Consider the following 23,130-nt stretch of genomic DNA (forward strand, 5'->3'; position numbering starts at 1 on the left):
GTCGGGCGTCTGTGAGTCAGTGAGCAGGGCGCCCACTGTGGTGCAGGGGCTGGGGCTGACGCTGTTGCGGGCCTGGGGCGGTGGGCTCACCTATGGGCCTTTCCAAAAGCAAACGCAAACTGGCGAAAGGTAAAGGGCCGGTGGCCCGCAGTCTTCCCGGCGCGGCCCCGCCCCCGTAAATCTTCCGGCGCCGAGTCCTCTCTGAGGACGGTGCCTCAGGGACCTTTTCATCCGGGGAAGTATCCACATGTAGGGAAATGGAGTGCCCCAAGTCTTTCAAGCTATTTTGTTTCATTCTGACCAGAGCAGGCCACTGAAGGATGGGGTCCATTGCGCAGACTCAGTAAAATATGTCCAGTTAATTGCACATGTATTTTCAGATGAGGAGTCGAAGACCCGGCGCAGTTACATAGTCCCAAAGGCTGAGGAAAGGCGGGTGGACAGACCTTCACAAGAGTCCAAGAAGCCTCCAGACACCAAGCTTGCGGAGAGCTTCCGTGAGGAGAAAGGGGCGGCTAAGCGGCAGTGGCCCTCATCTCAATGGGGAGGTAGGACACTCCGGAACCAGACGTGTATTTGAGGATGGGGCACACAGGAGCCTGCGGTGGGGTGCTAGTAGCAGGGGGCGTGCCCTGATGATGGAGGAGGTTTGGGGACCTTTAGGAGGTAAATATGAGAGTTCTCGGTGAAAAATGTAATAAGTTTACATTTAAGTTAAAGGTAATTGGTTTTAAGTCCCCAAGTGGTAGCTGCATAACACACATCAAGGACGGCCAAGCCATGTGCAGACCCAAAGCAGCCTGCACCCCTCCCGAGGGCACACCTTTGGCCCCACTGCCATTCCCTCCTCATTCCACAGACTGGAGCCTGAGCAGCTACTGTGGCGCGGGGTTGGGGGGGAGGTGTGGGCCCGCGGCAGAGTAGGAAGTAGTGGGGCTGTGGCAGGGGGAATTGCTGTCTGACAGGATGTGGGTGCAAAGAGAGGAGCCAGGGTGGTGGGCTTTGGTGACCATGAGAATAGACGGCCGGTGCATCAGACAAGGACAGGAGGAGAGAGAAGCTGGGCATGGAGCTTCACACTGAGGTCCCTTTGGGGTCATCAAAGGCAGGAAACTGTTTGAGAGGAGCATGCTGGCCATGGGAGCGAGGCCTGGACTTCAAGTTCCAATTCATAAGCTCTAATTTAAGGCAGGAAGGGCCAGAGTCCTAGGGGAGGTTTGGAAAATTGCTGCCAGTCTGTCAGGAAGCTTTTGGCCGCCAGTCACAGAAGAGCTTTACTCCTGAGGGTCTCAGTGTCTTCCAAGTAAGGGAGAGGTCAGAGGCCGGGCCCTGGGCGTGGCAGCATCCAGGATTGTGTCTTCACATTTGGCCACCCTCAGTGTCCATGGTCCGCAGAGGGCTGGACACGTTTCAGTGGCATGCACACAGACTATGTTTGTGAGAGGTGTTACCTTGCTTCGTATTAGCAGGGGAACTGTCCCTCAGAGGCCTGAGTGCCCAGCTCTCCAGGGCGGGCTGGACCTGTGCCTGCAAGCAAAGGTGTGGCCATGTGTGTCACACCCTCACTTCGGGGGCAGAATGAGGATGGACTTCTCAGAAAGCAGGTGAAGAGTGCTGTCACATGGAACATGCCCCTGGCACACGCTGTCCTGGGAAGCGCGCCCCAGAGCAGATATGAATGAAAGAAGCCAGGCACAGGTCCTGCTCTGCTTACAAGAAAAGTCCCGGAAAGCCAACTCCATATGGCTGGAGCCTGGGCCAAGGGTGGGGACAAGGGCTCTTCGGAGAATGATGGAAATAGACTTAAAAACTCAGTCAATGGGTGCCCAACTTTGAAAGTTTACTAAATTCTGTTGAATTGTATGCTTTACACAGGTAAGTTTCATGGTTTTTAAATTATACTGAATCAAGTTGTTAGGAAAGGAGAACTTGTTGGCAGTGTTGAATGCTGCGGAGAGGTGGAGTAAACCCAGGGAACACTAGTGAATGAGACCAATTGCTGGACTTGGTGGCCTTAGTGGGAACCAGGAGTGAGGACAGATACCTGGTTTGCCAGGAGGACCACCTCGAGAAGGGCAGGGGCACCTTCTCATTTACATTCTTTTTTTTTTAAATAACAGTTTTTATTTATTCATTCATTTGACTGCTCTGGGTCTTAGTTGTGGCATGTGAGATTTTTAGTTGTAGCATATGGGATCTAGTTCCCTGACCAGGGATGGAACCTGGGCCTCTGCATTGGGAGCGCAGAGTCTTAGCCACTGGACCACTAGTGAAGTCCCAACATTCGAGTTTTAAAGCTGAGGAATTTCCCTATTATATTTGAAAAAAATGAAAGTTAACCTAATACCATAAAACCTTTAGAGAAATGAGTTCAACAAATAAAAAATTCTGTGTATTATACAATTAATAAAAGTGGGCTTTACTACTGTTGAATGATTGTTGGGCTAGGGTCAGGGGAGGTGTGCTGACTGGAACAAGGCCCGTGGGAGCTCTGTGGGATGCTGGAAAGTTCTGCATCTTGTTTGGATGTGGGAAACTGCAGCTGATCACTTAAGAACTATACATTGTGTCTGGTGTAAAGTATGCCGCAGAAAACATGGAATGGAATACACATGAGTCCTTGTCTCTTGGAGCTGCACCCCCAATATTCTGAGTGTAAATGGATGTGCTGAATTGCCAGGAGTGCATGTGTTTTCACAGGTGCTGCTTCCCTCCCTCCCCGAAGGTTCTGTGATGTGATCTCAACGCTTCTCCCACCTGGGGGTCTCCATCCCCTCTCTAAACCTCTGCGGGTCTGACATTTTCTTGTAACCAGTAGAGCTGCTGAAGTGACTTCCAGGCGGTGGGTAGTGAAGGGTGGCAGGGTCTGGCAGGCTCACCTGGGTGCTGACTGTGCTGCGCCGGCCACTGGGGAGGCCATGGGGAAGCAGCAGTCGCATAGCCCGTCCCACCTGGGTGCTGGACATGTAAGTGACAAGCCTACAGCGACTGCAGCTGAGCTGCCGCATAGCACCTAACAGCCTGGTGAGTGGGTGTCTGCCGTGGTCAGCCCAGTCGAGCCTTCAGATGGCATTTGACTGTAGCCCCTCAGAAACCACAGTGATAACTGTCCAGCTGAGCTTTTGCTGAATTCCTGACCCATAAAATGGTGAGAAAGTGGTTATTTCCAGCTGCTGAGGTCAAGCTGAATTGCTACCCAGCAGTGTAGTAAGCAGAACACAGGTAAGTAAGTGCTGCGGTGGAGACCAAGTGTGACCGGGGTCTGCAGTTGTGGCAGCTGGTGATGCAGATGTATTGTACTGCGCTTGCTTCTTGCTGCTTCTGTCCATACTTCAGATTTTGCATTAAAAACCCCACAAACATACATTATAGAGACTAAGGCACCACAAGTTGGCAGTCAGCCAGTTCCAAAATGCTGCAAAATCTTCTGGGGGAAAAGAAACAACAACAACTTTTCTACAAATAAATGACTTGAAGAAAAGGAGTTGTCTATAGGTCTGATCAGCTGGCCATCACAAACACCATGGGGTGGGGACTTGCTTGGCGATCCAGTGGTTTAAGAGTCCACACTTCACTGCACACGGAGTGGGTTTGATCCCTTCTCAGGGAACTGAGATGCCACATACCCAGGGGAAAAAAGCAAATCCTATGGGCTTGGTTTAAACCACAGACCTCATTTCTCATCATACTGGAGTCTGGGGAGACCCCCTATCTGGCTGTGTTTCTATGAGGATCCCAGACAGCTGTCTGATGGCTGTGTCCTCACTCGGCTAGAGGAAGAAGGTTGTGGTCCCCTCTTCCTCCTAATTCCTTCCTGAGGGCTCCACCTTCATGACCTCATCTAACCCTAATTCCCAAAGGCCCCACTTCCAAATACCATCACATCAAGAATCAGGCCTTCAACATATCATTTGGGGGGAGGGGGACACCGACTTTCAGTCCACAGCAGTTACTAGGAGAGTTGAGAGACCTATGAACAAAAAGTAGTGTTTGGATCTGGGCTAAGTTATTCTTGAGATAATCATACTGGGTATTAGATGATAATAAAAAGTCAATAATATCCTTAGATGTGACAGTGCCATTGTGGTTATGCTAAAAAAAAAAAATCCCCATCTGATAGAAATGCTGTATTATCAACTATTTTAAAAATGTGAAAAACCAGTTTCCAAAGATTTACATGCTGCATGATTTTATTTATGTAACATTCTCCAATGATAAAATGATAGTGATGGGGACAGTCTAGGGACTGCCAGGGGTTGGGGTTGGGGGCGGTGGGGCATGACTGAGGTGTGGCAGGAAGACAGGCCTTGTCTGTGTCTGGATCTGGTAGCAGTTACTGGTGAGCACATGGCTCGGAACACTCACTGCCCTGCAGTCGGCCCTGTTCTACTGTCGTCACCTGAGGTGAGTATATGTTCTGCTGCCTGAGGTGAGTCACCTGAGGTGCTGCCACTGAGGGCAGTTGATAAGGGTGCAGGGAGCTCTCTGGGCTACTCTTGCAGCTTTCTGTAAATTGATAATGTCAAAGTAAAACATTTTAAAAGACATCAAAAGTTACAATAATTAAAATAACATGGCTCTCATATAAGAAGAGCAGGTCAGTGAAGTGGGAAACACGGACAAGAGTGACTGTGTACATTTTATCGATGCCACTATGTCTATATATAATCAGTATGATAAAGCTGGTACCAAAATCAGGTGGGAAAAGGAAGGCTTGTATGATAAACTGTGCTAGGAAGATTTCCTTAACATTTTAAGAGAAAATGTAAGGTGGACTGTAACCTCCTGCTGTCTGCTCTGATAAATTCCAGATGGGTTGAGTGAACATAAAAAGTGATTACCTGTACATCAACTCTACTTAAAATTTTTAAAAAGGTAGATTTTAAAATTTTAAAAAAGGTAAACTGATATAGGCAACTCAAAGGGGAAAGGAGAAGAACAACTAGTACCATCTTCCAGATGACAGTGTGCAGTCATCTAAAAAAAAAAAATTTCCTTGCTGGAAAAAAAAATAAGGTGACTAAAAAAAACAAGATGTACATTTTATTCTGATTCCTCAATTGGGAACATCTTTCTAAACCTCAGAGCAAAGACATTACAGACAATATTGAAGGATTTGACTACATTAAAAAGTAAAACCTCTCCCCAGCCCTTTATAAACAAATGTAGAACAAATAATGGTAAGCTCAAAAAATATTTACAACAGAAACAAGAGGTCAAAGAATAACACATGATAGGTCCAGAGCCCAGACGTGTTGTGAGTGGAAATCAGACTGAAGGCATCTGGTGACGTGGGAGGTGGGGTTCAGAGGCCCCCAGATCACAGTTCCGTGAACAAGGCTGTAGGAGCCTTTGCCCTTATGTGTGGTCATCCCTGTGACCATGGGGGATGGGGGAGGCTTCCGGGATCGGGTTAATAACCTCTGGTATTGACTTAACCCAAATGGAGCTCTTCTGGAGCATGCCTGAGCTCATCAGAGAAGCCTTTGAAAAAGGTGAAAGCATTAGAGAGGTGGCTGTGAGGCAGGCAGCTCCCGTGGTTTGAGAGTCGCCAGCCAGCAGGGAGATAGTGCTTTGTGCTTGGCCCACAAACAAATGAATTCTGCCTACAACCTGAGTGGCTGTGGAAGGTCTCCAGGTTCAGATCAGGACACGACTAGGCTGACAGCTGAACCACAGGCTGGACTCCTGACCCAGTGGAGCCTGTGGTGATGTGTGTGCTATTCTATGTTGGCCACTAAAATGTAACTTGCAGGGTAACTGAATAATAGTCAGGTTGTGTGCATTAAGAACTGAAAAAGATTCGTGTTTCTAAATGAAGAAGCTTTAAAACTCTGAGGAAGATGCAAGGAGTCTTGTTTTGGGTTAGAAACCTCAGCAGCGTAATGGTGTTAATTCTCTCTTATTCTAGCAAGTCATTGTGACATAAGCAAAAGAGCACAGAACCAAATGACTCCAAAGTTCATGAGAAAGAGTAACAATGTAGGGGTGGCAGGGGGCATCTGGAAAAGTGGATAGAACAGATAGAACCCTCTGAGGTGTGAACGTGTCCCACAGTGATGAACTCAACAGTGATGAACTCACAGTGATGAACACAGTGTCCATTGTGCTCCAGTGGGGCCCCAAGAGGTGCTGTGGTAAAGATGGTGGTGGTGGGGGAGATAGGTAATCTCACTAGACAACTGAGAAAATAAGTATAAAATAAGTATGAAGAAGAAACGAGTTAATGTCTTTACAAGTTTGGAGCCAGGGGGTGCCTCTCCCAGTCTGACAAACTCTACAAGCCAGTAAGGAACAGATGGATGAATCTGTTGCAGAAGGAAGCTATAATAAACAGCCAGGAGCTATCTGTAACATATTTAATAAATCACTAACGGCGAGTTTCCCAAATATAAAAAAAGCTCACACACCAAAAAAAGGTAAAAGTAGAAAATGCAGAATGACATTCATTCACAGGAAGATAGAGGGGAGGCCCATGATCAAGTGAAGAGATGCCCAGCCTCCCTGCGTGGGCTGGAGGGGAAGCTCAGGGCAGCTGGCTGGTGACCAGTGGGGGCGGAGTCAGCACTTCCACTGTCACTGTAGCCTTGGAAAAGGTTTAGAAAAACGAAAGAAGCAGGAGCATGTGGAGAAATGTCCCTGGTGATAATCTCTTAGTGAAAATACAAATTAATATAACCTTTACAGAAAGCAATTTGACAATATTTGCCAACCTTTTCCTAGTAACTTACCTGACAGCTAAACCTCCAAAAGTTTGTAAGTACATAAATGCAAGAATGTTCATTGCAGCATAGTTTAAACAGGGAAACTGGAACTAAGCTAAGTTATATTCATCAAAGGGAGCTGTTATAGCATGATGGTCCTCACAGTGAACTCCAGGCTTGCCTGTGCTCAGCCAGGGAGGGTGTGGTCACTGCAAGACTCAGTGTGTGGTTCCAGCAGCAAGTGTGTGTGAAGTGTCTGCAAGAAGCAGCATTTCATATGTAGCTTTTAACCAGCGTGGATTATTTTTAAGTGAAATGTTTTTTAAGTAAATATTTTAAGTAGTCTTAATATACAACATAGCTCAGTTGGTAAAGAATCTGCCTGCAGTGCAAGGCAAATTCAATTCCTGGGTTGGGAAGATACCCTGGAAAAGGAAATGGCAACCCGCTCTAGTATTCTTGCCTGGAGAATCTCATGGACAGAGGAGCCTGGCGGGCTACAGTCCATGGCATTGCAAGAGTTGGACACGACTTAGCAACTAAACCACAATATGTAAAAAAGCTTGTGTAAATCGATATGAAGAAATGAACTTAATTTTAATTCAAAATACGATGAAATGCACATTGACTTGTGATAAAAAGAAGAAAGGATACTCTTGAGCTGAGTGCAGGCATGGGCCCCTAGGCTGTGGTTAGAACCATGGAAGCCGTGCGTGTGGCACTGGATGTCAGGGCGGTAGCATCTTCCTTGGCTGCCAGCCCTGGGCAGGTGACAGCGCTGCTCTGTGCCTCAGTTCCTTTTGTAAAACATAGGTGTTGAAACGACCCACCTGGGTCGCTACTCCAGGGCTCAGAGCAATGTCTGGCACAGAATGGACTGCTGCTGCTCCTCTGGGTGGCTGAGTTCCTGAGGTGTTAAGTGAGGAACAAGCAGGTGACGATGTCTTCTAATTCTGTTCAGGACACATGTGCACATGGGACACAAAGACCTCTTTGTAGGGCTGAACAGAGGCCCAAGTGGAGGAGCCCCAAACTGGTGACCTCCAGGAAGAAGCCAGGAGGTGAACGGTGGAAGCAGTGAGGAGCTTCTGCATTTAAGCTTGTAGCATTTGGTAGTGGTTCACATGTCCTGTGCATTCCTGGAGATTGTAAGGAGCTTGAGGAAACGCTGTGGTCCCCAGCTCTATAGCACCCCTACTGATGTTGTTCTGTATGGAGAGCTTCCACTCCGTTTAGAATCCTGTGGGAACTGTGTCTGAACTCACTCACCGGTGGGGCAGACCCTGCCTCTTCCAGGTATCTCTCCCGCATCCGTCTCTGGGCTGCCCCATAGCTCAGGCTCTCCACAGGATGGTGGGGGTGCCTCTCCTGTTCTCCTCATGGAGGGGGCGCCTCCAGGATTCACCACCTGCGTGTCTGAGTTGTTGCTTGGTTTAAACTTTGGAATGTTCACCTAGGGTTCTGACTGCTTTCAACCTTGCTCATTTCTTTTCCTGAACCACAAACCTAATTGTTTTGCTCTGGCCCTAACACAGATGTCGTCTGTTTTAGTTTTTTTTTCCCCCACAGACTTATGAAATGCTTGGATGTTTTCTTCCTTCTAGAGAAACCTGATGTAAATCCAGAAAAGAAGAAGTTTGCCCTCCCACAGATCATCATCACCACACCCTCAAAAGAGACTGTGATCAGCTATGGCTCCACGGGCATGCAGGAGCAGAGAACCATTCGGGAACGGGCTGAGCAGGGCCCCTACTCCCGACACAGAAACCCCAGCACAGTAGACGCCTATAGCATACAGACCACAGAATAAACAGGCACCCCAGCAGCCGTGGTCTCTCCCTGTGCAGTGTCTCGGTGGTGATGGCAGAAGGGCCATCCCATCCTGTGGAGACCTGCGGGTGCCCCTTCAATCAGCAAGGTTCCCCCAACTCTTTAAGACTGGCAGGCGGCTTGGCAGAGGGCAAGAGCGACTCTGGCTCCGAGAGTGAATGTGGGGTGATCATGAGATTAGCCCTGCTGGAACTGGCTGTCTGAACATCTCGATGGAGAGGTAGCAGGCAGCATCTCTTACAGTTCTGAATTGCACGCATCCTGTTCAGGACCAAAGGGGCATGGCACAAGCACCCAGCAGTGGGAGTAAAGGAGGTGTACCCACCCCTGAACCAAAGGTGGGACTCTGAGGTGTCAGGACCCAGAACAGAGAAGGGCTCTTAGATTGAGTACCACGTGATGTGGAGAATGTGGACGCAGCCCCAGCACTTGGAACGCTGGCTCTGTCAGAGCCACCCTGGGGTGAAGGTGAGTTGAGCTGACAACTTCCCCTCTTTCTGGCTGTGTTTGAGGGCTTTCGGTGGGGAGGGGCCATCTGGGGACTCACAGCCTCAGATGTCCCATCCTCATCAGCAGCCCTCAGGTCAGATCTCACTCTTCTCCGGGTTGGCTGGAGAGTGTCCTGCCCTGTCTGAGCTCACATGTTTAGTCTGGCGACAATGTGTGTCAGCTTTCTTCATTCCTGGAATGATCAGCAGGCTGCATACAGGGGGTCTCTGTCTTTGTTGAGGAGGATCATATCTTTTTAGTAGTAAATAGTACAAGTGACTTCCAGTCAATGAGTTTTGATATAACCAGTAAAACAGACATCTCATATTGACATTGTTTACTAACACATTGTCAATATACTCGTTTGTATTTATTTACGTTTATTTGTGCAGTCTGACTGCCACAACTAAATATTTATACAGAAAGGTCAAGCCCATACGAAGGTGAATTGGATCACAGAGGGTCAGCATATTTCTCCATAAAATTTCTAGTAGCTGTTGCATTTCTATCATTTGACCTAGAAATTGCCCTCCTACCCCTGCCCTAAGCATCTCAAGCAAATAATCCAAAAACTTGTTTAGTTGTGTCCAACTCTTTTGTGACCCCAAGAACTGTAGCCCATCAAGTTCTTCTGTGCATTGGATTTCCCAGGCAAGAATACTGGGGCGGGTTGCCATCTCCTTCTCCAGGGATCTTCCCAACCCAGGAATCGAACCTGCATCCCTGCATTGGCACATCCACTGAGCCACCTGGGAAGTCTCTAAAGCTATGTTTACTCTGGCATTAATTCTAATCTCATTATTAGCTATAAATTTAGCTTATTAGAATTCAAAAACAACCAGAACGAAGTGAATGTGGTAACTAGTTTAAATCATTTTGACTCATTATTTCCTTTGATAATTATCAAATGTCCTTCACTTACATTAGTAGTATTTTAGCATTTACAGTGTAGTTCCTCCTGAGCATACCGTGTACATGACTTACCTGTTTACTGCTTCCAGTGAGAATGTAAGGTGCCCTAGGGCAGACTTGGACATGGGCAAGCACGTAGTGGGTGCTCAACAAGGCTGTGTTAGGGGACCCATTGGTCCCCAAGCCCGTCCGTCGCCGCGTCCTGTTAGTTCTTTCCACATCTCTCAGACGTTCCCTCTACTCAATCCCCCTGGCTCTGCCCAGCCTCTCCCTTCGTGGCTCCGGGTTGGTACTCTAGTGCTCCAAGGGAGAGCTCTAAAGCACAGCTCCCACTGCCGGAGGACACCACAGATTCCCGCCCCCTCCAGCCCCCTCCCCCCCGCACCCCCGGGACCCATTGCAACCCCCTAGACCTCCTCCTCCTCCGGTGGCCATTACCCAGCGCGCCGGCGCAGTCACGTGCCTCTGTGTGTGTGCGTGCGTGTGTGTGTGTGTGTGTGTGTGTGTGTCTGTCGCTCAGTCGTGTCCGACTCTTTGCGACCCCATGGACTGCATAGATTGTAGCCTGTCAAGCTCCTCTGTCCATAGAATTCTCCAGGCAAGAATACTGGAGCGGGTTGCCATATCCTTCTCCAGGGGATCTTCCCAACCCAGGGACCAAACCAGGGTCTCCTGCATGGCAGGCAGATTCTTTACGGTCTGAGCCACCGTACTTGAAACTAAAATAAAGCTAGAATCTTGGTAGTTTGAGCGCTTCGTAGAAACTGAGGTTCTCTGGGATCTAGGGAGATTTCCTTGGTAACTGTTGCTAAGGAGGGGACGCCCGGAAGTAGGCAGTGCGCCTGCGCCCAGGAACCCTAGTCTGCGCCTGCGCAGATGGGAAGCTCGAGGGGCTGCTTTCGGCATGGGGGAACCAGAGCCGGAGCAAATCCGTCTGAAGTGTGTCCGTAAGGAAGGCTTCTTCACGGTGCCTCCGGAGCACAGGGTACGAAGAGGGCCTGCTTTGGTAGCTCTGTCTTCGCTAGCGGCAGGGCGGGGCTGAAACGTACTAGGGCCCTCAGCGTCGCGCTAAAGCGCCAGGTTTCCGGCAGCAGCGGGAACGGCAACCCCAGCGGTCCTCGGGGGTCGCGTCCGCGCCAGGGACTGGCCGGCTCTCAGGTCGCTGGCCTCCTCGTCAAGGCGCGCTGCAGAGCGGGCGTTTCTTAGTTTTGCGTCCGGGACGGGCGCCTCGTGTCAGGGGAGAATAGTCGTGGGAAGTGTTTGAGGCGTGTCTCCTACCAGCCTGTAGGTGCACTGGGCGGGGCCCCGTCTGTGACCCGGCAGCTCCGCCTGTGCCTTGCTCCACGCGGGGCCTCTCCGTGTCTCACTGTCACGTAGTCCTTTCGAGGACCCTTCGTAGAGGTGAGAAGGGTGAAGCTTCGAGTGGTTTTACTAAGGTAGACGCCTCGTGCAGGGGCAGGTGTGATCTCTGGTGGCGGGTTGTTTTGACTACTTGCTGGTGCTGTGCGAGGCCGCGTCAGTGTCCAGTAAGAATGGTAACAGACTGAGTGGGCGCAGGAGCCAGCCTTGAGCCGTCCCCCGGGCGTTGTTCACTGAAACGCAGCAACTGCTCTCAGTTAAGGCATACCCAGAGGAGGACAGTGCAAAGTGCGCTATAGGAAGTGCCGCAAGAGCCAAGTGTCAGGGGATCTTGCAGAGAAAGAAATGTTTTCGGCTGGGGCTCAGGAAGCAGTTTTGAGAAGGGGCAGCATTTCTGCTGGGCGGGTATGTGTGACTGGGTTTGGATGCAGAGATGAGGAGGCAGGTGGGGCTTGCTAGACCTAGGGAGCAGCAGGAGCAAAATCCCGCGAAACGCAGTGTGTACGGGAAGCACCAGGGGTTCCGCAGAGAGAGAGAGGGAAAGAGGGAAGCAATTAGGTTGGGATGGGATGAGGGAAGGGGTTCATTTGGGGCCAGGTGACCCTGACTTGGTTTCCCAAGATGGAGGGCAAGGTAAATAGAGGCAGAGAGAGAGTCCAGAGAGGGGCAGTTTAGAGCCTGAAACTTGACACATGTGCGACCCACAGGGAAGTGCTACAGATGAAGGTGTATTAGGGTACAGGCTCTGCTAGAACTTGGAGACCCCAAAGTACAGTGCTTTAAGGCCAGAACTTTTATTTCTGGTGCCCTTAACATCACACAGGTGTGCCAGGCACTCAGGTTGTCTGTTTTTGCTCCACCAAATCCCAGCCTGCCTCAGGAGGCAGAAGGAGTGAAGGGCAACCAGCTTTCTTTGATCACGAAGTTGTGCTTGACCCTCTGTGCACATCGCACTGGCCAGAATTTAGTCACATGGTTACACCTAGCTGCAAGGGAGGCTGGGAACTCAGGCTGCCATCTGAGTTGCCATGTTCTCCCAGCATTGTTTCATAACACAGAGGAAGAAGTAATGTATGGATGTTGGAGACAGTGTCTGCCACTGTGTTTGGTATATGCTTTGTGAAGGTCTTCAAGCTTTTTCATGTCCAGAGCTTTGTTTATTTATTTATGGTCACACTGCTCAGCCTGTGGGATTTCAGATCCCTGATCTGGGATCAACTCTCACCCTCGGCATTGAGAGTGCAGAGTTCTAACCACTGGACCACCAGGGAATTGCCTAGAGCATAGTTTAGACCATTGCTGCTCAAGTGGACTTTCTGTGATGATGGAAATGTTCTGTCTTCTGAATTGTCCACTGTGGTCACTATGAACTGCATGGGGCCCTTGAGCACTTCACATGGTTCATGCAGCTGAAGAAATGAACTTTTAGTTTCATTTTAGTCAATTTTAACCAAATGTGGCTGGTGGTTACTCTTTTTAGGCAGCACACATCTGGACCATGGGATTGAAAGGGAGTGGTTGGACCGACTTTGATTTCACTTTCAAAGTGTCTGGCCAGTAGCATCACCCCATTTTCTCAACTGCAAACCCAAGTGTGTGGTCACCCCTTTGTTTGGTGCCCAGGATAGGTGCTGGCTCTTTGGAACAGCTTAAGTGTCAGTATCCATCTCTGGTTCCCTTAGCTGCCAGATCCCTTCACTGCCAGCACCTCTCTCTTTCAGCTGGGACGGTGCCGGAGCGTGAAGGAGTTTGAGAAGCTGAATCGCATTGGGGAAGGCACCTACGGCATTGTATGTGAGTGGCTAAAGTGGCAGGCCTGGGACCCAGGGACTGTCCTGGCAGCAACTGTGTCAGGGCTGGAAGGAGAGTGCCGGTGACCTTTAATCTTTGGTATAATTGCTGTCGATTTCATACCATGACTGAGTGAATGGAAGCATCAGGTTGTTCATGTGTCCCTGTGAGTGGAGGGCACTATCACACCATCAAGTGTAGCACTGTGGACAGTGGCCAGAGGTGCAGCCAAAGCCACTGGGATGTCAGTGTGCATCACCGTGCCACGGGTATGGAAGCTGCACAAATCCCCACAGTGCTCTGGGGAGCAGCTTCAAAAAGATAAGGCTGCTTTTGTCACGATAAGGACATTATTTGCTGTTAGAACACAGAAACCGCAGAACACAAAGCAGTGGTCTGCACTCCAGCTCTAAGAAGGAAACGTTTAGGGAGACTCTTCTAGCCCAGGGCCTGCTATCTGCTCAAACCAGGGGACTCCCCAGGGAGCACCTGTCTCCCAGCCTTGGACTATTGCTTGCACAGGGTACCAGCAGTCAAGGAAGAAGAGCAAGGGTGCCCCCAGGTGGCAGGAGGGCAGGGGGTGGGCCTGGATCCTACTGTGGAGGCACCTCCCTTCCAGATCGGGCCCGGGATACCCACACGGATGAGATTGTTGCCCTGAAGAAAGTGCGGATGGACAAGGAGAAGGATGGTGAGCTGGAAGGGGCCGCTGCCCCACTTGCAGTCAAGTGGGAGGGGATAGGAAGATGCAAGTTGCCTGAGCTCCCTGAGTGGTGCATGCATGATGGTCAAAGGAGGCTGGTCTCTAGGGGGCTGCAGTCTGGCCCTGCCGGTCTCCCCTGGACTTCTCCAGCTCACCATCCCTCCTCCCTAGCCTCAGCTCCCCTGAGCCGTGTGTAGTTCATCCCCTTCATCTGTCCTCTCCCTCCTGCTGGCTGACTCTGCCTCCTCTTCTGTCTCAGCTCAGCGTCACCCTCCCCAGGGCTTTCCCACTGAAGACTGGGCAGGTAGCCCCTGTGTGCTGCTCACACCCCTGCTGACCGCCCCTTGGCGGCCTGTACGGGCAGGGCTGTGCTGTGCTCACTGGGGGCTGGCTGCCATACACAGTGGTCAGTACAGAGAGCTGCTGTGTTTGATGGAGGAGGAGAGGGTTAAAGGTGCTGGTTTGGATAGCCTTGCCTCTCCTTGAGGTAGCAGGCAGAGTTCTGGGTAGGGCTGGGAGTCACTGAGGCAGCTGGCTGTCAGGGGTCCCTGTCTGCAGGGGTGGGGTCACTGAGCTTGGGCCAGCTGCAGAAGTGGGGTCACCAAGGCCCTGGTTGCAGGGGTCCCCATCAGCAGTCTTCGAGAGATCACACTGCTGCTTCGCCTCCGCCACCCCAACATTGTGGAGCTGAAGGAGGTGGTTGTGGGGAACCACCTGGAGAGGTGAGCGGTCTGCTTGCTGCCCCCACGTTAGGCACTGCCCAGCCCCCTCCCTGCTTCCCTTCCTGCTGCCCACGAGGGTCCCTTGGCTCACCTGGGAGGAGGTGGGAGGTGGCTTGCGTTTCTCCCTCTTACTTTAGCATCTTCCTGGTGATGGGTTACTGTGAGCAAGACCTGGCCAGCCTTCTGGAGAACATGCCAACACCCTTCTCTGAGGCCCAGGTTGGAGGCAGGGGCTGGGGTGGCCGGGGGTGGGGGAGGCTGTGGGGGGGGCTTCCCAAGCCCTTGTTAGGCACATTGTGCCAAAAGCAGGCCTCCTGGCCTTCTGCAGGTCAAGTGCATCGTGCTGCAGGTGCTCCGGGGCCTCCAGTACCTGCACCGGAACTTCATCATCCACAGGTGGGCGGGGCTTGTGGCATGTGGGCGGGGTGACCGCCAGACTGACTCCGCACCAACCTGCAGGGGAGTAGAGCAGCCTCAAGGCAGTGGAGTTCCTGTAACTGGTCCCGGGGGAGGGCGGGACCGGATAGTACCTGTTTTCCCCTCTGCCAGGCAGATGGCCTGGGAGGGACCTGTACTCCAGGGAGGCTCGTGCGGCCCTGGGGGGACCAGGGGCAGGACTCCACCTCTCTGGAAGTCACTGAGCGCTCTCTGCTGTTTCCAGCTACCGAATGGCCTTGCATTACCTGTGCTCCTCCTAAAAAGTGCAAACAGGATGAGATGTGTGGGGAAGTGTTCTGAGTGTTGCTGCAGTGGTGACAACCTCGTTCCTGCACGTGGGTTTCTGGGAACCACTGGTGTTCTCTTTCTGTCACAGGGATCTGAAGGTCTCTAACTTGCTCATGACGGATAAGGGCTGCGTAAAGACAGGTGGGTGCAGGTGCTGCCTCTATGATGGGGTCCGTGAGCGCCCCTGCACTGGGATGGCAGGCTGGTCTCCGGAAGCTCCCTGCACACTACACACTGGCTCAAGGTGGCAGTGGTCAGCCTTCCCTGGGTGACACTCTCCCTCCCATCCCTCTGCCTCCATCTCAGCGGATTTTGGTTTGGCTCGGGCCTATGGCATCCCAGTGAAACCAATGACTCCCAAGGTGGTCACACTCTGGTAAGTCCCTGGAGACCAGGGGAAGTTTGGGCAGGTGTGGGTGGGTCATGCTGAAGTGGCCAGAGCATCTTGGAGGTCTTTCAGCTGCCAAGAAAGAGCAGTGCTGTCATGGGGAGGGACCTGCCCATCCAGATGGGGTGCTGTTCTGTCCTGAGGCAGCCCCGCCCCAGCTGGCTCTGAGTTGCTCAGAGGGGAGGTGGTTTCACCACTGGAGCATGGGAATAGCGCAGGTTTCTGCAGTTCTCACTTGACATTTTGAAGCAAAACAGGGTGTGGTTCAGGGCAGGCTGCGTTCTGCTGTGTGTCACTCACCCCGACTTGTGTAGAAAGGCCAGCATAGGACACTGCAGCACTCAGGGGTCATCCAGTGATAGCAGTATGTTTGTCGAGCTTTCATGGAAGAGACAGCCTTAGCTGGGGTTTATGCTCCCTCATCCCAGGCCATCTCTGGCTCTCAGGCAGGGTGGTGGCCGGTGGGTGCCCTTTGGAGGCCAGGCTGGAAGATAGGAACTGCCAGATGCAAAGCAGGGGCTTCTGTTCGCAGGTACCGAGCCCCTGAACTGTTGTTGGGAACCACCACGCAGACCACCAGCATCGACATGTGGTGAGAGGTGGATGCTGCTCCCAGGCCTCTCAGATGGTGGGGTGATCTTGTGGGACCTGGGGGTGGGGTGCGGGCAGCTGTGGGGCTGGGGTCTCATCAGCTCCCAGGAAGATGGGCCTATGCCTGGGGTCCTGAGAGGCAGAGGGAGACAGCCCCGTCACTGCAGACCTGCCTTTGTGGCCATAAGAGGCATGCTGAGACCAGGTCACGTGGCTCAGCTGGAGACCCCATTCATCATCCCATCATGACCACCTCCCAGCTCTGCCCCCAGCAGCTGGGGGACTGGTCCAGGCGGAGCCAAGGAGCTGAGAGGAGACCCCACACTCCTCTGCAGGGCGGTGGGCTGCATCCTGGCTGAGCTGCTGGCCCATAAGCCCCTTCTCCCTGGCACTTCCGAGATCCACCAGGTGGACCTGATCGTGCAGCTGCTGGGGACCCCAAGTGAGAACATCTGGCCGGTGAGTGCCAGCCCCGCCCTCCTCCCTCCTGCCCCTGCTGGCCACCGGCCTTTACTGGCCCCTCCCCACAGGGCTTCTCTCAGCTGCCGCTGGCCAGCCAGTACAGCCTGCGGAAGCAGCCCTACAACAACCTGAAGCATAAGTTCCCATGGCTCTCGGAGGCTGGCCTGCGCCTGATGAACCTCCTCTTCATGTACGACCCTAAGAAAAGGTGCTGAGAGGGCCCAACACGTGCATGAGTCAGGCCGGCCTTGGCGGGGTTCTGTCGGTTTACCCAACTTTCTGTTGTGAGGAAGGGAACCGGGGGGGCTCTGCGGGGCAGCTGTGTGGGAGACGAGCCTGGCTGGGCCTAAGCCCCATAAACAGTGAGGTCTCCTCTCCAGGGCGACGGCCGGCGACTGCCTGGAGAGCTCCTACTTCAAGGAGAAGCCCTTGCGTGAGTCTTCCCTGCTGGCACTGCTGGGGGTCTCTATGTGTGGGGTGGGGGTTAAGGCAGGTGGGTGGTGGGGCCCAGGCGGGTAGGGGCTGTTTTGGGCCACGTAGAGAGGCTCAGGAGGGGAGCAGAGGGTGGTGAAGTGAAGCAGCCCTTCACTCAGGGCTGATGCAGTCCGTTCCCCCCACCCCCAGCCTGCGAGCCGGAGCTCATGCCCACCTTCCCCCACCACCGTAACAAGCGTGCCGCCCCAGCCACGTCCTTGGGCACTGAGAGCCAGAGCCGGCGCTGCAGACCCTGACGGGTGGAGGCACTCCAGCTGAGCACATCGCCTCCTGTGCCCCTGCCCACCTCTGCCCTGGGACAGCAGAGAGTGGACCTTGGGGGTGATGCCAGTGGTACACTCTGAGGACCCAGCCACCCAGAGGCTGGCCCACAGGGCTGTGACGCCACATCGTGGCTGGACTGGGTCCCACCTGTGGCCAGGCCTCAGACCCTCGGTTCCCAGGAGGAAATCTGGCTGAGCCCGTCTCAGCGGGTGTTGCTGGCTTGGGACAAGCAGCCCTCAGACCTTGTATGGTCACTTCTGTCCCCAGTTGATCCCCAGGATCTGCCTGGAATGGAGAGGCCACGGCGACCCCCCGTGGTGGGGCTGGCAGACTTGGAGAGGGGAGGAGGGATGGAGATGTGGACTGAGTCTGAGCTGCTCTGAGACCCCTAGAGTGAGAGCCTTGGGCTGTGCCCTGTGCCCACTCCCCCACTCTGAGGCCCATGGGGAACGGGGGTGGTCCGAGAGATAAATGCTTTCCTCAGACGCGGTTAGAGCCAGTGTCCTTTAATGTACTTGGAGGTTGTGATTTGTGTGACGTGACAGGTGTGGGGGAGGGGGGCAGACGGCCTGGGGTGGGGGCACCATTGAGCAGAGGCCACACAGAAGACTGGCATCTGCCCCAGGAGTCCTGGTGGGCAGAGCACCCCCAGCCCAGTGAGCTGGGGATGAATGCTGGCATCTGCGCCGTTGCCACTGGATCTGGGGTGGGCAGCCTTTGAGGTCTCCTACCCTGCCTTCCAGAGTGGGGGGTGTACGACCAGTGGGGAGCTGTCCATGGAGGGTGAGTCCCCACCTCACCTGGTAGGGCAGACACTCCACTCGGCAGGAAGAGCACGGTGGCCAGTGGGCGGGGCCTGAGGCGGGACAAGCCCCAGAAAAGCACCACGGAGTTGCTCTGGAGAGCCCTTGACCTGGGGCCAGTGGGGTCTAGGGCCCAGCCGCGGGGCTGTCATAGAGCAGAGCGTCCACCTGGGCTCGCTGCAGCCACAGACGCCGCTGGCTGTTCCCACGCAGGGTGCGCAGGCTGTGGCCAGGGTGACAGCTGGGAAGGGCAGCACAGTGGGCAGCGTGCAGCTGGCGACACGTGTCACAGCAGAGGGCGGGCAGGGCTCCCGGGGCCAGGCAAGTATGCATCTGGTAGCCGGGAGGCTCGGGGACAGGTGGGGGACTGGCCTGCTCAGGGCTCCTAGGGGCGTGGGGAGGGGCCAGGTCCCCAGGCCGACTAAGCAGCTCTCTACGCAGTGAGAGGAAGGAGAAAGCTTCAGGCTGGGGCTCCTCCTCTTCTGAGGCCCCGGAGGTGGGGCTGCTGGCCTCAGCTGGCTCCCATGGCCCGCCCCCTGCCCCCCACAGTCTGGCACTCTGCTCCCAGAACCGAGGCCGGCAGGCCAGTTCTGAGGCAGGTGAGTCGGGGCCAGGCGAGGGCCCCCCATACAGGCTGGCCTCATCTGAGCCCTCGTCCTCCTGCACGTCCCGGTACAGGTCCAGCCGGGCCTGGCACCCGGTGGGGGAGCCACGGCAGGGCAGGGGTGGCTGTTCTTCCTCGCGGGCCAGTCGCTGCTGCAGCCAGGCCACACAGGAGGCCACGTCCACGCTGGACCGCCGTGCCTGCAGCAGCTCCTCGGCTGGCAGCACGCTGGTGCCCAGCTGTGCCAGCACCTCACCCAGGATCTCGCACTCCAGCCGCAGGGCGAAGCAGCCCAGGGCCACTTGCACCAGCTGGCGGGCGGGAGGCAGGGCAGCCACCATGAGGCGGTGGGCGTCCCTGCGCACGTAGCCCATCTTCTGGAAGCTCTGGATGAGGAGGTCCTCCGAGAGTGCGCCCTTTAGCACGTGCACGTAGCCCCCAGAGAACGTCTGCAAGAGAGGGGGCCGGTTGGTGGCAGCCCCCCCCCGCCCCCTCCCCTGCAGACCCGATGAGCTCACTTCCGGGTGGTGCAGCCCTGGACACAGCCTCTACCCAGGCTGGGGGCAGGAGCTAGGTTTTTGTCTAGGCCAGCTCCCCTGGGGCATGCAGGAGTACCCCCAGCCCCTGCCTAATTCATAGGCGATACATCCATCTCATGTCCTCCTCTACTCCCTCTACTAGGTTCAGTCCCTGGTTGAGAAACTGGTATCCCGCAAGCCATGCAGCCAAAAAAAAAAAAAAAAACAGATGTTCAGGTCATCCCTGAGGTTCTAATATTGGCTGAGGCAGGCCTAGGCATCACAATCTTTTAAAAGTCTAATACATTTTACCTGCATCATAGAACAAACTAAAGAGCCCCTATGCTGAGAAATCTCATGGCCCTATGAGTCCCTTCTACCTGCTGTCACCTGTAGGGGTTTGCTTCTCTAGTTAGTTTACTGTGTGTGTACCTGCTGAGTGTCTAGTTATGCAAACACAAAAACAGAGGTGTTTTTCTACTTCTCTGAGCAGATAGCCACCTAAACACTGTATTCTGAGCTCTACTTTTTCAGTTTCTGAGAGCTTTCTCCATTAGAACAGAAGGCTGTGTAGCTTTCCACCACATGGATGAAATGTGTAGGTTTTGGAGGCTCCAGACTGCAGAGGAACTAAAAGTTTCCTAGGATGGTGATCTTGTGTCTCCCAGTCTATGACTCTGGGAACCCGTGAGTGCTCTGCTTAGAGCCACACATAGGGGGGCTACTGTGTGTAAGATTGTACCCAGGGCTGTACCTTTACCCCTCAACAATGGACCTTGTGCTGGCCTATTCTTGTGTCTGCTTCCCAGAGGAAGAAATGGATTCTTGCCCCAAGCCACAGCCAGAGGAAAGCAGCAGCAGATCCCATACAGGTCTGCTCAACACTGAAGCCAGTTCGCGTCTCAAGATCAGGCCTGCCCATTCTGCTCCTGGCCCCTGTGGGGCTGGATCCTGCCCTCTTGTCTGAATGGATGAATGAAAGCCCTAGCAGATGTCCCCGTGGAGCGGTGGGCCCCAGAGCTCACTGTCCCTGAGAGAGGCTGCTGTTGCCATGACAACCAGCGGAGGCAGCCGCCCACGTGCCCAGTGACGTCATTATCTTCCCACTCTTCTGAATTATCTCAGAACACAAAGCAGCCTGCCTGCCCCCTCCTGCCAGCCCGCAGCTCACCTGGAGGGGCCAGGCCGGCCCTGGGCACAGCCTCTACCCAGGCTGGGGGGTGAGCTAGGTTCTTGTCTAGGCCAGCTCCCCTAGGGCATGCAGGGGTACCCCCCAGCCCCTGCTTACTTCACAGGAGATACAGGTACCCCATGTCCTCCTCTACAAAAGGGATCAGCCCACATCCGGGAGGGATTAGGGGTGATCATGGAATGCCGAGTCCTTCCCATGCACTTGTCCTAGGATTTCTATGGTAACAGACCACAAGGCCGCTCTTCACGCAGCGATACAAGCTTTAAGAGGCAGGATCCCCTGAGAAGGCAGGTACCCAGACAGGTGTTCTCAGCCCTAGGAGTACCAAGGGAAACCTCGGCCACGCCCAGGACACTGGCACACTGAGCCCTCTGAAACCAATCTGGCTTTGTGGACATCTGCAGTCCCTCATCCCAAAGGTAGCCTCTGTCCGGGCGATGCCCAGCACCTAGTACCCGGGGCAGGGAACCTCCACGCGGCCCGGCGCCCTACCTTGATGGTGGTGAACTCCTTTCTCCACGGCAGCAGGTACAGGTGCACGGCGGCCAACTCCAGCAGCTCGAAGGCACGGGCCAGGCCGCGCAGCGCGGGGGCCAGGTCGGCGCGCCCCCACAGGCCGTCGGTGAGCAGTGCCAGCGCGTCATCCTGCAGCGCCCCGTGCAGGTCGAAGTCTTCCACGAGGATGTGCCAGAGCACGGCCCGCAGCGACGGATCTCCGCACACGCCCGCGCGGCCGCGCCGCAGTTCCCGCTCCAGGCACAGGCGGTAGTCCTCGGACAGTGAGCTACTACCCATACTGGCGGGCAGGAGTAGGGTGTCAGCACCCAGAGGCCCCTCCCTGCGCGCTCCGCTCCTCCAGAGTCCCCGCCTGAGTCCACAGTACCCCCCCACCCCCAACTGAGCGCCCCTAGTGTCCACAGTACCCTGTTCCCTGGAGACTTGCGCCAGCTGAGTCTCCCTTCCCAAGCAGAAATCCGCTTTTGCTCAGCAGCCCGCCGCCCTACCTCTCTGCCCCCAGAGGCACCGAGCGCCCGCCGCTCCGTTCGGGTTTCTCAGCAGGCAGCAGCGCGCTTCCGCCGGGGACGGCTCCGCCCCTCGGCTTTGGCCCGGACGTTCTGGGCGGAGTCTCTGCGGGGGCGGGGCCTGGTCGGGGCCGGGGTGCACAAATGCAACGCACCTGGACTGCCCATGAGGGGTGCACAGCAGGCGCTCCTACCCAGGCTGGCACGGGGCGCTCTCCTGCCGCGGGGGCAGACCACCAGAGCTGGTCCCTTGGGAACGCTAGGCCTCCAGGGAAGCAGGTACCGGTGTTCCGAGTGGGCACGTCGGGGTCCCGGGCCGAATCTTGAGGGCGGGGCTACCGCGAGGGGGCGGGACCCTCCGCGTCGCCTAACGGGGAGGACCAGACCCGGGGAAGAGGGCGGAGTCGCCCTCTGGCTAGGCGGGGCCGGCGCTCAAGGTGGGCGCCAGACGTGTGATTTAAAACAGCAGCCCGGTGGTCCATTTGGTGACTCCGCGCTTCCGCTGCTAGGGGCCCCGGGTTCCAACGTGGGCAGGGAAGCTCCTCGTGCGCGCCTCCCAAAAGAAAAAGCAGAACAGCAACGTGGGCCTCTTTGACTCGGTCAGAGATTCCAGGCATCCAGGCCCAGATGGGCCACAGCTTCCAATTTCCTTATTCTGGTTTTCCTGCCTAACTCACCGTTAAGACTGTGTGGAGAAGGGATGTGTTCGCTCCTTGGGCAGGCAAGGCTCCGCGATTTCTGGGACCCTAACCTCTCCAGGCCAAGTGGAACCTGACTGGGGAAAAGATTTCTATACTTCGAGAAAAAGATCATAACCAAGTAGGGAATCTGAGCCATGCCGTGTTTTACCAGCACCGCTGAACGTTCCAGTCTTGCACTTAATGTTTACTTGACTCACAGCCCCCTCCGGGCTCGCATCAACCCTGAAGGGACATCTGACTTCGCACACCTCCAAGTGCATCCTTGTGTGAAGGAAGAACAGCTGCGCTTACTACTCTCCTTAGCTCATAGTGGTTTATGGTGGGTGCACAGCGCCTGCCACTCTGTGGCATCGCCTATGGCCTTGCCCACGGCGCCCCTCCCCCACAAAGGTGATCGCTGAACGTGGTGGACACACCCTTGGAGCACATTTTTGCCAGTGTGCAGGCCTATGTGTGGACAGCGTTCTGCTTCATGTCCTGCTCTGCTGCTCCACTCGAGCCCTCAGTGGCTTCAGGTGCTTGCTCTGGATTGTTGTGTGCTGCTCCAGGGAGCAGGCCCCTGTTTTGGTGGGACCGTTGAACCTGGGTAGGTCTTGGCACTGTCCTTCCATAGAGGACACAGAATGAAAATGACAGTGTGTGGATTCCTAGGTTAGGTCACAGAAACACCTTGTTGTCTTGAGATGCTCGATCTTGGAACCTAGTCACATGCTGGGGGGATGCCAGCAGCTGCATGAGGGGCTAGATAAAATTCAAACTCCATAGAGCCCGGGAATGTGAGCTTATATAATCAAGTTAAGACGAAGTCAGACTAGATGAGGGTGGACCCTAAGCCCAGTCAGAACAGTGTCTTT

At 54.4% G+C, this 23,130-nt stretch overlaps 3 protein-coding genes across 6 annotated transcripts; 2 read left to right on the forward strand and 1 right to left on the reverse strand.

The window, feature by feature from the left end:
* Positions 1–92: 92 nt before the first annotated feature.
* Positions 93–8,992, forward strand: SPATA33 (spermatogenesis associated 33). Its single transcript, XM_061137531.1, has 3 exons — positions 93–129; positions 381–548; positions 8,309–8,992. Exons 1-3 carry the CDS (start codon positions 93–95, stop codon positions 8,512–8,514), a joined length of 411 nt encoding a protein of 136 aa, XP_060993514.1. The 3' UTR covers positions 8,515–8,992.
* A 1,799-nt stretch (positions 8,993–10,791) lies between these two features.
* On the forward strand, positions 10,792–17,922 carry CDK10 (cyclin dependent kinase 10). Of its 4 annotated transcripts, none has more exons than XM_061138407.1 (13): positions 10,792–10,920; positions 13,016–13,088; positions 13,705–13,776; positions 14,408–14,510; positions 14,648–14,729; positions 14,839–14,906; positions 15,325–15,377; positions 15,543–15,612; positions 16,157–16,216; positions 16,476–16,674; positions 16,746–16,885; positions 17,058–17,110; positions 17,302–17,922. In XM_061138407.1, the coding sequence occupies exons 1-13, from the start codon at positions 10,840–10,842 to the stop codon at positions 17,406–17,408; spliced, it is 1,161 nt and encodes a 386-aa protein (XP_060994390.1). In that variant the 5' UTR covers positions 10,792–10,839; the 3' UTR covers positions 17,409–17,922. The 4 variants fall into 4 exon arrangements, with proteins under 4 accessions (XP_060994390.1, XP_060994391.1, XP_060994393.1 ...); XM_061138408.1 differs by having other exon boundaries at positions 16,491–16,674; XM_061138410.1 differs by having other exon boundaries at positions 16,551–16,674.
* Positions 17,923–17,926: 4 nt separating this feature from the next.
* On the reverse strand, positions 17,927–21,837 carry SPATA2L (spermatogenesis associated 2 like). Its single transcript, XM_061138406.1, has 3 exons — positions 21,558–21,837; positions 21,046–21,349; positions 17,927–19,292 (listed from the first exon to the last, which is right to left on the reverse strand). Exons 2-3 carry the CDS (start codon positions 21,346–21,348, stop codon positions 18,366–18,368), a joined length of 1,230 nt encoding a protein of 409 aa, XP_060994389.1. The 5' UTR covers position 21,349; positions 21,558–21,837; the 3' UTR covers positions 17,927–18,365.
* Between the last annotated feature and the right edge of the window lie 1,293 nt (positions 21,838–23,130).

This window comes from Dama dama, chromosome 4 (assembly GCF_033118175.1).
Source record: "Dama dama isolate Ldn47 chromosome 4, ASM3311817v1, whole genome shotgun sequence".
NCBI lineage: Eukaryota > Metazoa > Chordata > Mammalia > Artiodactyla > Cervidae > Dama > Dama dama.

Coding starts and splice junctions, on each gene's coding strand:
- SPATA33 (XM_061137531.1), top strand. CDS start 93: ATGGGCCTTTCCAAAAGCAAACGCAAACTGGCGAAAG. Junction 130..380: donor CAAACGCAAACTGGCGAAAG/GTAAAGGGCCGG, acceptor ATGTATTTTCAG/ATGAGGAGTCGAAGACCCGG. Junction 549..8,308: donor GCCCTCATCTCAATGGGGAG/GTAGGACACTCC, acceptor TCTTCCTTCTAG/AGAAACCTGATGTAAATCCA.
- CDK10 (XM_061138407.1), top strand. CDS start 10,840: ATGGGGGAACCAGAGCCGGAGCAAATCCGTCTGAAGTGTGTCCGTAAG. Junction 14,511..14,647: donor GTGGGGAACCACCTGGAGAG/GTGAGCGGTCTG, acceptor CTCTTACTTTAG/CATCTTCCTGGTGATGGGTT. Junction 16,886..17,057: donor ATGTACGACCCTAAGAAAAG/GTGCTGAGAGGG, acceptor TCTCCTCTCCAG/GGCGACGGCCGGCGACTGCC.
- SPATA2L (XM_061138406.1), bottom strand. CDS start 21,348: ATGGGTAGTAGCTCACTGTCCGAGGACTACCGCCTGTGCCTGGAGCGG. Junction 19,293..21,045: donor AGGAGTTCACCACCATCAAG/GTAGGGCGCCGG, acceptor CCTCTCTTGCAG/ACGTTCTCTGGGGGCTACGT.